We start from the raw sequence: 12,727 nt of genomic DNA, 5'->3' as shown, positions 1-12,727 counted from the left end.
GATTGCTACTATTTCAGGGAGTCTCCCTGACAATCAGGGAGAGTTGTCAAGTATGATTTTTAGATATTTTCATATCTATATTGATATATATTTATTATTACAGTAATATGGAAGTCTTATCACATCTTAAGAGTACTTTGTAAATAATAACCTAATCTGTTAATCAGAAGCAACTCCTCACATAACTCTATACATATAGCTTTTATGAATTAAAATGTAATCTTTCTCATTAGCATTTTTCTCTTTACCTTGTATATCCCTGTTTTATGTATACCCTGTTTTCCCCACTGCCCAGTGTTGCAGAGCACTATTATGCCTTACAAATAAAAATAATACTATCAAATATTACAGTGCCTACAGATGTTTTGGCCTATAGGGTAATTGTGGATAGACACATTTTTCCATCAAATCAGGAGAGTGAGAGAATTACCATGTCAATAAGGAAAACATAAGAAGAATGTCTAGAAAGTCTGAATATAATAATTAGATAATGCCTTTTCAACTGTCAGCATTATTTATACATATCTTACCATTTCAGCATCCACAGCAAATGCAATCTGTTTTGCACGGTCTGAAGAAATTTCACGAACTGCAGCAAATGTTTTCACCAAAGTGTCACTTAACTCCTTGAGATGCTCTCCTGGAAGGTCATCAGGCACAGACATTAAGTACTGCTCTGCCAACTTTACATCTTTTGTCAGCATAACAGAAAATGCGGCCAATCTTGATTCAAATGACTAGAAAAAAAAAACAAATATGCACAAAACATTAAAATGTGATCCAGAACCTTGTCCAAAACACTTTACAATTGTTATTTGAGGAAAACAGACCAGCACACTATACTATAGGGCATGTTCAGAGAAGTACATTATTGTCAACGCGGTTTCAATCCCGTATGCAGCCGCTCTGCAAATATATGCAAATGTCGCAGCTGGGATTGCATTGAGACGCCCACTGGCAGCATCTCAACTCCAAGCAACTGCGTACAAATATAAAGTTCGGTCGCAGATCCTCCATTCCACAAATTATATAATAATCTATAACTGTTAAAATAATCAATCTTTATTTATATCAAACTAAAACTTATTTAATAAGGACACCAATGCAGCGAAATATTATTTAAAATAATAGAAAAAAATCTTAAAGAAAGAATATAGACAATACTAAGTGAATGATATCAATGAATGAAAACTAAATCAAATTAAAAAGTTATCCAATTACCACTGTTTATTTATAATAACCTTATGATATAAATGATTCTCTCCGTTTATATCTCCCTTTTGCAAAGACCTTATGTATTCCTTGTTATCAGAAGGCCACTCATAGTGTGTATTATAACAAATCTCGTGCTCTGCTCTTAATAAATACATACTCCACTATGTTTTTATAGATCCAATAAGGTCTATCTTATACTATCAGCACGTGTCTTTAATATTGTGCTTATGCTATTTAGTTTAAATGTGTCCTCCTATGTTATAATTTGTTACTAATGTAACATGGAGTTTGTTGCAGGATAAGTATTGCAACACTGATTGCCTGTGTCTCTATATTCTGACACTGCTGCTAGAGATAATCTTTATTTATTCCGCCAGTAATATTATAGTTATTTCACATGGCATGTATTTTCTTCCGCTATTGCAATCTAGCGGAGAGAAAAGGGAGATGAAGTGAAGTCCCAGTCGGCTTTACACTATAGATCACGCATCTGATCACCAACACAATCCAACGGTTACATAGTAATCAGTACGTACATGTGTGAACTTCCGCATTTACAATATAGCGGATACAAACGAGAGAGGTACAGAGTGGAGCCCTGGTCGGCTTCTCACTTAGCATATTACATATCAAACATCAGAATAAACAGTGGTACAAGTTGGAAACGCTGATGTGCTTTTCGCCTAAAGGCTGTTTTATCAAGGCAGATTAACCAGAACATTTACATCCGTCCTCTTATATCCTATCGACCTTGCCCTCATTGGTCCATTCAACTATTCTCACTGATCACTAATCCCTCAATTGGTCCTGCGACTCAGTGTCAGCGTCTCATCATAGGATTGCTGTGGAGCATGTTTTAATAATCATGACTTTAAGTCAGAGCCGTTTACTCTCTTAGATGTTATGCTCCACAGTACTGATTAAGGGCCTGATTCAGAGCCGGACGCTCTGACCAGAGCGCTCGCTCTGAATCATTAAAGTGGAGCGTCCTCCTGGACGCTCGTATAGCTGTGGGTGACCACCCACAGCATATACGAGCATCCAAAAAGATGGTCGCGATGGTCTTGACCATCGCGACCATCGGACTTGCGATGGAAACCCTGCGGTAGGGTTTCCCAGCCACAAGTCCTGGAGTGATTTTGGCTCTATCAGAGCCAAAATCACTCCCACTGACATCACTAGTGATGTCAGTGGGGCCGGCTTCAGACGGTAGGCGTTCCCATGGGAACGCCTCCGTCTGGCAGGCACGCCCCCGGCACGCCCACCAAAGGGAGCGTGCTGTCACTCACCATCGACAGCACGCCCCCTTTGGTGCGAGACCCGGAGCGACAACTTGGCTGTCGCAGTCCGGGTCTCGTGCATGTGCACGACGGAGCTCCCTCCGTCGTGCGCATGCGCAGTGGGGAACATCGACCCACTTGCGAGCGTACTGCCGCTTGCGAGTGGGTCTGAATGACCCCCTAAGTGCATACCTTTATATCCATTAACTAATTAGTCCTATATTTCTATATATAAAAGCACCAGTCGATGAGTTACTTAATCATATTAAACTAGAGACTTGTATATAAATTCTTGTAATAGTTTAAAAAAAAAAAAAAAAGTTTTTTTGCAGGTGTTAGAGAATAATATAAACATTATTATACATAATTAACCTATCAAATAATAAAACATTTCAACATTACTATTTTCCTATGGTTCTATATAGCTGTTATATCACATATCCTAAAGTATTACTGTGATATATCATAATTATTCTAATTATTATGATTCTGTATATAGAATCATAATTATGTTAACTATGAATCAAATCTAATAAATTTAAATGTGTTTTATGTGTTATAATGAATAAAATAAATGGAATTATAAATGTTTTGATAATTATCTCAGTCTATAAATATTTATCTAGGTGATGGTTATGGTGAAACCTTATATAAAATAAATTGTGTTAGGTGCCTTAATCTATATAATTATATCCCTATTATTCATGGATTTATTATAAGTGAATTGGTACCAAATTCACAATATATATAGATGTATAGTGATAATCAAACAAAATATATCCGTGTATTTGGATACATTTTATTATCTATGTGTAATTCAGTATTTATTCAGTTTGTGAAGATAAATGAAGTGACCTATATAGTGACATAATCCTCCTTCTACCAAAAGTGTACTTATGTATCTATTAATATTTTCTGTCACCTAACAGATATATAGCTAGACCATCCCATATATATGAGAAAACACTCAAATATATTCTATTCTAATTTCTAATTCATATCGTTCCTGGTCTTAAGTATCCCTTATTTTGAAAAAATTATGAAGTCTGGTCTTACTCACAACTATTTGGATATTGCTCCATTGATATCATTATTCTATTCCAAAACTGGTCTATTATCCACAACAATAAACTAGCATATAACCCATTTAATCTTATAATAAATGGAAAGTAATTATAGTGAGTAGAATATAAAAATATAATTGTGATTGTAGATCTAGATTAGTCATTGTATATCCAATCCAATTCTAGTTTATATATGATGATATTTATCTCATTCTATTATCCTGAATATTAAAAATATACCCCTGTGTTTTTCTTTTCTGGTTGACAGCAATATTTAATATCATAATATCAGATTCATAAATCATCTTTTCATTATAATATGTTCTGGATCCAGAAAACATCATAAGAAGGTCCAATGAATCTAATACATTTGACTGTATTTTATGCCTTAAAATATAATGAGTAAAATGAATTGAATTATATATGTTTTGATAATTGTTTGATAACCATCATAGTCTATAAATATTTCTCCAGGTGATGGTTTTGTTGAAGCCTTATATAAATTAAATTGTGTTAGGTGCATTAATCCATATAATTATCCTTACTATTCATAAATAATTTTAATAAAAGTGAATGTGTACAAAATTCACAATAAACAAATATATAGTGACAATCAAACAAAAATTAACCATGTAATTCGATTCATTTTATTATCTATGTATAATTAAATATTTATTCAATATGTGAAAATAAATTAAGTGACCTGTCTAGTGACATTATCCCCTTCTTACCAAAGGTGCACTTTAAGTGTCTGTTAATATTCTTCACCATCCGTCACCTAATAGATATGTAGCTAAGTCATCCCATATACTGTATATGAAAAAACACTCAAATATAATTCATATCGTTCCTGATATTAAACATCCCTTATATCAAAAATGTTGAATGTCTTATTCATAAATGGTTGGATATTGCTCCCTAGGGATCCTTATTCTATTCCCAAACTAGTCTACTATCCATAACATGAATCAACTAACATATACCCTATTTAATCTTATAATGAATATAAAGTAATTTTAATAAGTAGAATATTCATAGATATATAACAGCAATATTTGGCACCATAATATCAGATTCATAGGTCATCTTTTCCCTATAGTATGTTCTGGGTCCAGGAGACATCATATGAAGGTGGTGAATTTTAATTTAATCCATACGGTTCTATGCTATTCATCAAGAATATCATTCTTGCCTCCCTTCTGAGTAATTCTCTATTTATTTCTCCTCCCCTAATTCCCATTTTAATTTTTTCCAAACCGATAGCTTTCAAATGGCCAGAATCATCATTGTGTGTTTTCAAAAAATGCCTGGCCACACTTGTTAAAGGCTTAAATTTGGACTAGTCGATCTTAGCATTTTTGACATTTCCAACATGTTCTAAAATCCTCTGCTTTAGTTTGTCATCCCTATATATTTCAGGTCACAGGTACATTGTAGACAGTAGATTACTCCAGTGTTATTACAGTTTATGTATTCCTTAATTTTGATAGTATTTCCATATATGTCATCAATCTCCTTCTTTTGCTCTATATAGTTACATGCCTTACATCTGGTGCATGTATATATAGAGCTATTGGTTGCACCGCCCCAATATAATACCCTCTTAATAGACCATTGTTGTTTAAATATAAGTAATATAAGAGTTTATAGGTGATTTTTATAAAATGGGGGGCTAAATAATAAACAATGATCGTCATTTATATGACAAGCAAGCTCACTCAACATTCCACATTCTCTGGTGTGGGATCGTATAGGTTTCTATGTATATAGCATGCAACCACACTAATGTACCTTGACACATGCAAAGTGTGACTCAGATGCATGCTCAATGGAAAAAAATACTATTAATATCACTATTAGCAATTGTTTTTATAGTGTCAGCATACTTTGCAATTAATTACTATTAAGGCACTAGGTAGGGAGGTTAGATTTAGGCCCCGGAGAGGGAGGGTTAGGGGTTAGGTTAAGCTTACTTAGCTGGGGGCATCGGCATTCTAACCTGGTCGGGTTGCCGGCGTCGGGATTCTGACCACCAGGATCCCGACCCTAACCCGTAGAGTAGTTGTAGGTAAAATAGACAAGTACAGTAGTATGTGAATGCTACTAACATTTTTTAAACCAGAAAAAAATATAAATCTAGTAGTATTGTTTTCCAATAGTGTGGAATATTGTAAAAGAGCACTGAGATAGTCACACCAGCATATCCTAAATAACTTCCCAATTTGCTCAACACATTAGCCCCAAGTTGTATAAAATCTGAGCAATTTGCACTTGGGCTGAGCAGATGGGAGTTTTCCGAATGATACTGAGGCACACAGACTGGAGTCATCTTCTGTCCAGTGTTCATAATAAATCTGACCTGATCAACACATAGTCATGTATGGACCACACATGCAGAAATGCCAGATCACCATACAATCTACCACGTGAGAGACAACACTTTGCCAGCATCAATTAAAAATATACTTACCTCAAGTTGCTCAAGTTGTATTTTTAAAGTTTCCAAGTTGTCACTGATGGGTGGTTGATTATCTAGATGGAGTTTCTGATCCTGAACAACAGTCAAATGTTCACGTAATGTCTGACAATACTGACTGAATGTGAAAGTATCCTAAAATGAATACATATTAAATATAAATTATGACAAAACATGAAGCAAGAAATTAAACATACAGTTATCTAAAATGTATGATAAAACCAAACACTGTCCTACCCTCTTTAATGTGCCTTTATTCTTCCTGTTTTGCTCTCTGTACCCATTCTGTTAATTTAAGTTAAAATGTATGATAATTATACTAGATTATACTAGATAGTGCTTCCGATTTTGGTGCCACACTCACTTAACACCAATAATATCCTTTGTACAGATCTAAAATGTTGGCAATTTGTGGCCAGTCTTGTAATAAGTCAGTGACATGATCACATTATTTATTAACACCCTCCTTATACCACCAATTTAACACATGGAATTAATAATGTACATTATAATTTACTCTTGCACTGATGATACATCTGGTGAAAAGTGTGAGTAGTGATATAAGGAGGGCATTACCAAGAAGGAACATGTTTAGGTAATTGCCTTAACTTTTACTTTTTCATGGGTATTCTAAGGTTGTTATAAGACACTGCTCTAGGCCACAAGAACATTTATGTCAGCAATCATATACTGTATGCTTTTGTTAATCTATGCTGAGATTACTACACATTGTCTTTGGAACAGAAAAACTATGGATTCTGTCACCAACTCACCTTTTCAGCCAAGTGGCCTAATCCAATTTGCTTCAGTTCAGGTGCATTGGTAAGAGATGTGCTAGGTTTGTTATCCAGGGATTTCAGCTCATCATATGGATGGTCTGTAAAGCTGTATTTTGTCTCATATCCGGTTTGTTCAGACTTGTAATTTGGGGAAAATGATTTATATTCTGTAATGTTCTTATTCATGTTGTCAGGTCCGGAAGAATGAGAGATCAGCTCACTTGGAAATAGACCCTTATGTGTGCTGATTATTTGTTCTTCCAAATTGCCAGAGTTTTCAGTATCTGGAGGGATATGAAAGATTTGATCCAGGTGGGAAGAGATTAATTGAGGACGTTTTGGTTCTAGAACGTTTTGTTCATTGACAGAAACGCCAGCATTATATGTTCTGTCATGATTAGGAGTCTTCACCACCTCACATTGTACTGTATCCTGATTATTGTTGGCCTTCTCCATGTAATCTTGATTGGTGCCTGATTGATAATTCTTCTTTCTAATCAGGTCAGAGTTAGTGACAATTTGTCTTCCATCTTTAATCACTCTGTCCTGTGCCTCTTTCCTATTTATGGGTTCTACATTCAGATGTTCTAATATTTTGCCGTGCTCCTCCACCACATGTGTATTGCTATTGTCATACCTTAGCTGTTCACCAACTGGCTCTGGTAGAAGAGAATTCCCTGAGATGTCCTGTACAAAAGAGGGGATAATGCTGATTGCATCTCCCAAACAACTTTGCTTGGCTGAGTCACCATAATTATCATTACAAGAATAAGCATGTTCAGTAGAAAGTTCTGTAGCTTGGATGACTTCTGCACAGCCTTTGAGGTAGGTTGTTAAATTCCCAATTTCTCCTGTGTTTTTGAGATTTGAATCAAGTGTGTTGTCACTTTCTATAGTTCCAGACGCAGCACTAGTAGTATTAAATTTCAAGTCATCGTTACAAGTTTTACTGGTAGCTGAATCAAAAATTGCACTCAGGTTGTCAATGTGAATAGGACTTCTTGTAGAAAGATGGTCAGTGTTTTCCTTCCATTTAATCAGGTCTTCATTTTCTTCCAGGATATCTGTAATTTTACAAATTTCTGGGTTAATGGATTCTTGAAGTGGAGTGGAATTTATGCCACTTGAGGTGCCATAGGTTGTCTTATTATTTGATAAATCCAAATTTACGCCTTTAACAATTTTCTGACTGTGAGACTCTATGTCTTCTATGTGGTAATGTTTTTCAATCTGTTCATAAACATCTGGAACAGCAGAGTTACAATTTGAATTAACTACACCATTAGGATGTTTTCCAATTGGTTGCTTAGTATTTAAATCAAAGTTGGTTCGGATCTCTGTATTCTGCTTGGAACACATATTATTATTTTCAGTTTGAGAATATTCAGGATCCTGCTTAGTATGTGCATTATCCGCTTCAGCTTGAAGATGAAAGTCATCTACCTTTTCACCCTCACTATGCTCTTCAGCTTGAAGATGATCATCATCTATATTGACACATGCACTATCCTCTTCAGGTTGAAGACGAAAATCATCTACTTTGGCACTTGTACTGCCCTCTTCATCTTGAAGATGAGCACCATCTACATTGACACATGCACTATCCTCTTCAGGTTGAAGACGAAAATCATCTACCTTGGCACTTGCACTGTCCTCTTCATCCTGGAGATGAACATCTACGTTGACAAATGCACTATTCTCTTCAGCAACAAGATGAAAATCATCTATATTGGCACTTGCACTGCCCTCTTCAGCTTGAAGATGAACATCATCTACACTGACACATGCACTATCCTCTTCAGCTTGAAGATGAAACTCATCTACCGTGGCACTTGCACTGCCCTCTTCAGCTTGAAGATAGACATTAGCTACCTTGGCACATGTATTATCCTCTTCAGCTTTCAGGTTTATATCTACCTTGGTACATGCGCTATCATCTTCAACTTGAAAATGAATATCCTCTACCTTGGCACACGTACTATCCTCTTTAGATTTTAGATTATCATTTACATTGGCACACACACTATGCTCTTTAGCTTGAGGATATCCCTTATTTACCTTGACACATGCATTATCTTCCTCAGCTTGAAGAAATTCATGATGTAGCTTGAAACACACATTACCTTCATCAGTCTGAATGTGCACACTATCCTGTTTCAAAATGCTATCTTCTTCAGTATATTTGGGAACAGTATGCATATCAACCTCATCATGAGAAGATTTATTATCCTGATTGATTAAATAACTATTATCTTCAGCTTTAATGAATTCAGTCATTTGTTCCAGGTATGTCTTGGCACATGTGCTTTGATCTTGAGTTTGATGAGGATCAGAATCATGTCTGTCACATTCACTTGGCTCTCTCATGGTTTCTTGTATATTGCCAAAACCACCTAAGATATTACTTTCCACTGTGTGCATATCTCTGAAATCACTTGGAGAGTATTTAGATTCACTGATCATGTCTGAGTGACACATATTCCTAGATGTATCAGCTGAATTATATTCTGTATCTGAACCATTACTCATTTTAAAGTTATCTTTGTTATTTGGATAACCAAAGCTAAAAACATCTGTATTATCAATTTCATTGTCTCCATCATATTCATCTGAATATTCTTCAGTGGCAAGATAGTCTTCCTCACTGTTGGTCTCATCTGTAACAAAACAGTCAATATCAGTTTCACTAAAACAACTTTCAATATATTCATCATCCAGTTCTTCATCTTTGATTGCTTCAGCAACAGGTTGTTTGGTACCTGCCATTCCTTCTTTATTGTTTTCAGATTTATTATCATCACATTCTTCTTCTTCTGAATTCGCTACAAGAGAATGATGTTCCTTAAGTGGTAGGTTTTCTTTAAATGTTGTTGTCTGGTCCTCCAAACAGGAATTACTCTCATAATCCTCTTCAATTATGGTTTCTAGAAATTGCCTACCATGTAATATTTCAGTGTTTTCAGCATCATTATCATTGTAATAGTATGCATCTTCATCTGAGCTTGTATCACTTTGGGTAGGTGTACGGTCTTCTACACTGGCCCCACCAATTGTTTTCCATGTCTTTTTAATTTGAGAAACATCATCAACCTCATCTTCACTGTCAACAGCTCCAGCAGACATATCAGAATCACTCCTGTTTTCCAAATATGTATGGTTCTTGCTGCTAGCTTCATGAACATTGTTTTTGTATATCTCAAAATCAAGAACAACTAAATCATGCATAAGATCATTGGAAACATCATGCCCTGGAATGGCATCATCATTCTTATTACTATCCATTTTACCTCGGGACAGATCATATTCATTAGTGTCAGTGCATTTAGGGAAATTGTCATTCTCTAAATTAAGCTTTTGTTCTAGCTCATCACAAAAAGGAACATTTTCTTGGAAAATTATTTTGTATTCTGTTTTATCTTCAGAATTATTGATATTTGGAGTGGCTAGAATTTCTTTGGAATAATTATTAGGGTCTTCAACTTCAGATGCCTCTTCACTTCTTTTGTAGTCAACAGCATTATTTTCATTGATAGAATTGTAGTGTTTCGTATCAACAGCAAAGATGGTGTTACATTGTTTAGTTGATTGAACATCAGCTGTTATGTCTTGTGCAGAAGACTTTAATTCTTCATTGATTCCAGTTGATTCAATTACAGATTTTAATTCTGAGTCAGGCTTGCTGGATGTGTCATCAGCTTCAGTTTTATGGAACAGTTGACAAATCACATCTTCTTCATGTCTACTGTCAACATCACCCACATACTGTGGTTTAACATGCTCCGCATCTCCTTCCAGATTTTCTATTTCTTCCAAATGAGCTATACTATTATTATCAGTTTTTTTCTGGTCTTCGTTATAGTTGATATCAGTAACTTTCATAGCCAAATCTGTCTCCAAGAGACTGGGTAACTCTTCCTCATTTGCAGATGTACGTACTATAAATTCAGACTCAAACAACATGCTGGCAGCCTCATCAAGATCACCATCGAGAAGTAGAAGTCTTTCCCCTGTATTTGCATCAATATAACTGTTTACCATGAGATAAGAAATGAATAATTGCTTTGTATGCTCTGGATTGTGCGTCAGTGGTTCTTCTAATTTAGTTTCAGAATTTTCATTCAACTGTTCAGTAGAGGATTCATAAGAAGACATCCATTTTAGAGCATGTCTGCAAGTTGGTTCCAGTACATCTATGTTGGGCATTTTGTCCTGTAATTGAAGGTTGCTGAGAAGTGATGCAGTGTTATAGTCTATTACACCTAGCTGAGCAGCTGTGTCTAATCGGACAATCTCAGATGTTTCAGGAATATATAATCCAGCTATTTTTTGTCTATTAGTTAGGATCTTGTGAGCTAATTCATTACAAATCATTCCTTGCTGTAAAGATGTTGATATGGGGAATATTTCACTGGTATTAGGCCATATCAGTCCAATAAATCCTCTCTGTGCCTCTAAAACCATCAATGCACTACTGTATGATATTAAATTGCATTGTACAGCTTCATCCACTGTTAAATATTTTCTTGTAGAAGAACAAAGGATTCCACCATTTTCCAACTGTTGGGTTAATATTCCACAAACTGTTCCCTGATCAATCACACCCTGTTCTTGAGATTGTTCCAAACTTAACCTATTTCCAGAATCTGGATCAATAATCCCTCCTGAAAAAATCTGAGCTCCCAGCAGCCTGTACATGATTTCCCGTTCGAGAATTCCTTCATGTGCTGCACGTAAAACACTGATTCTCCTTCCAGATTTTAATACAATTTTTCCCATTTCTTCTCCATTGACTACAAGAAATCTCATCCCTGTCGTCTTGTCTGATACGGTCTTCTGAAAAAGTTCTGCTAGTGTCAGTCTTTCTGCCGTGATTGGATCAATTAGGTCTTTACCTGCCTTTTCTCTTTGAATGAGTTTCGTAAACATTAATCCAGAAATGAGGTTCCTTTGGAAAAGTTTATTCACACTGAGCAGCTCTCCAGTAGTAGGAGCTAGAAGGCACCCACAAGATACCAAAGTGTTGATCATTTTGATTGCTATTGTCTCTGAAATTAATCCTTGATCATAGGCGGCTATTATAGGAAGTTCACTTGAAGAGAGAGATAAAATGACATTTTTGGCATGTGATAATTCCTGGAGTCGTAATTGAATCTGTTCATCAATAAGTGCATGATTCTTAGCTTCTGCAATATCAAAGCATGTATATGAATTTGGACAAACCAGTCCTGAAACTATCAGCTGCATTTCCAGTAGCACAATTCCTGTTTCATAATCAATAAGTCCTTCTACGATAGACTGGTAGACTGAACGAATTGTCCTATTTGCCTCGTCAATGGTCCCTGATACAACCTTATCCACCTGAAATAGGAAAAACATTTTTTAAAAGACATTTGTCCACCATATATGCCAAATATTATTGGTAAAATTGTACTACACTCAAGCAAGATACTTACCACACATGGAACAAGCTGACGGTATTAGCAGTTCAAATATGCAAGTGGTTTGTGTCAGTATCTTGACAACAAGTGTGACACAAGCTCTGTAGTCAGCATGCATCTGTGGACCAGAACTTGGCTTTAGGAGATATTGTGTGGGTTAGTGAAAAGGTTGATGACTAAAGGTAGAGGAGATACCCCTGAAGAGCAACCACCATGCCTGTGAAGGGTTAGGAGAGAAGTCACACAGAACACCATGCTCATCATGTTTACAGCATACTATATAAACCACACCTGATGGAACAAATGCTGTTAATAAGGAAGTCAGGATGATATCCCTGATAAGACAGCTGGCAGTCCTACAGTTATGAAAACACAATTGTGATATTCGATAGTCGTTGTCACATGAGATCATAGAAAAGCATGACCAGAAGTAATGAATTTGTGAATATTAGGCCAGCAGAGAATTAGCTTGGCT

General features: G+C 35.8%; 1 protein-coding gene across 1 annotated transcript in view; it reads right to left on the bottom strand.

Moving 5' to 3' along the window:
* DST (dystonin) overlaps nt 1-12,727 on the bottom strand; it is a 637,844-nt gene that overhangs the window by 223,088 nt on the left and 402,029 nt on the right. Inside the window, exons 40-44 of the mRNA XM_088455927.1 lie at nt 8,725-12,172; nt 8,354-8,490; nt 6,809-8,209; nt 6,030-6,170; nt 531-737 (exon numbers count right to left, since the gene is read on the bottom strand). Coding sequence (XP_088312053.1) covers nt 531-737; nt 6,030-6,170; nt 6,809-8,209; nt 8,354-8,490; nt 8,725-12,172 — 5,334 coding nt within the window. The remainder of the gene's footprint in view (nt 1-530; nt 738-6,029; nt 6,171-6,808; nt 8,210-8,353; nt 8,491-8,724; nt 12,173-12,727) is intronic.

The sequence above is a fragment of the Taudactylus pleione genome, unplaced genomic scaffold (assembly GCF_031769625.1).
Source record: "Taudactylus pleione unplaced genomic scaffold, aTauple2 ptg000678l, whole genome shotgun sequence".
NCBI classification, from domain to species: domain Eukaryota; kingdom Metazoa; phylum Chordata; class Amphibia; order Anura; family Myobatrachidae; genus Taudactylus; species Taudactylus pleione.
The sequence above is the reverse complement of the archived record's forward strand: the minus strand, read 5'-3'. Positions and strand labels throughout refer to the sequence as shown.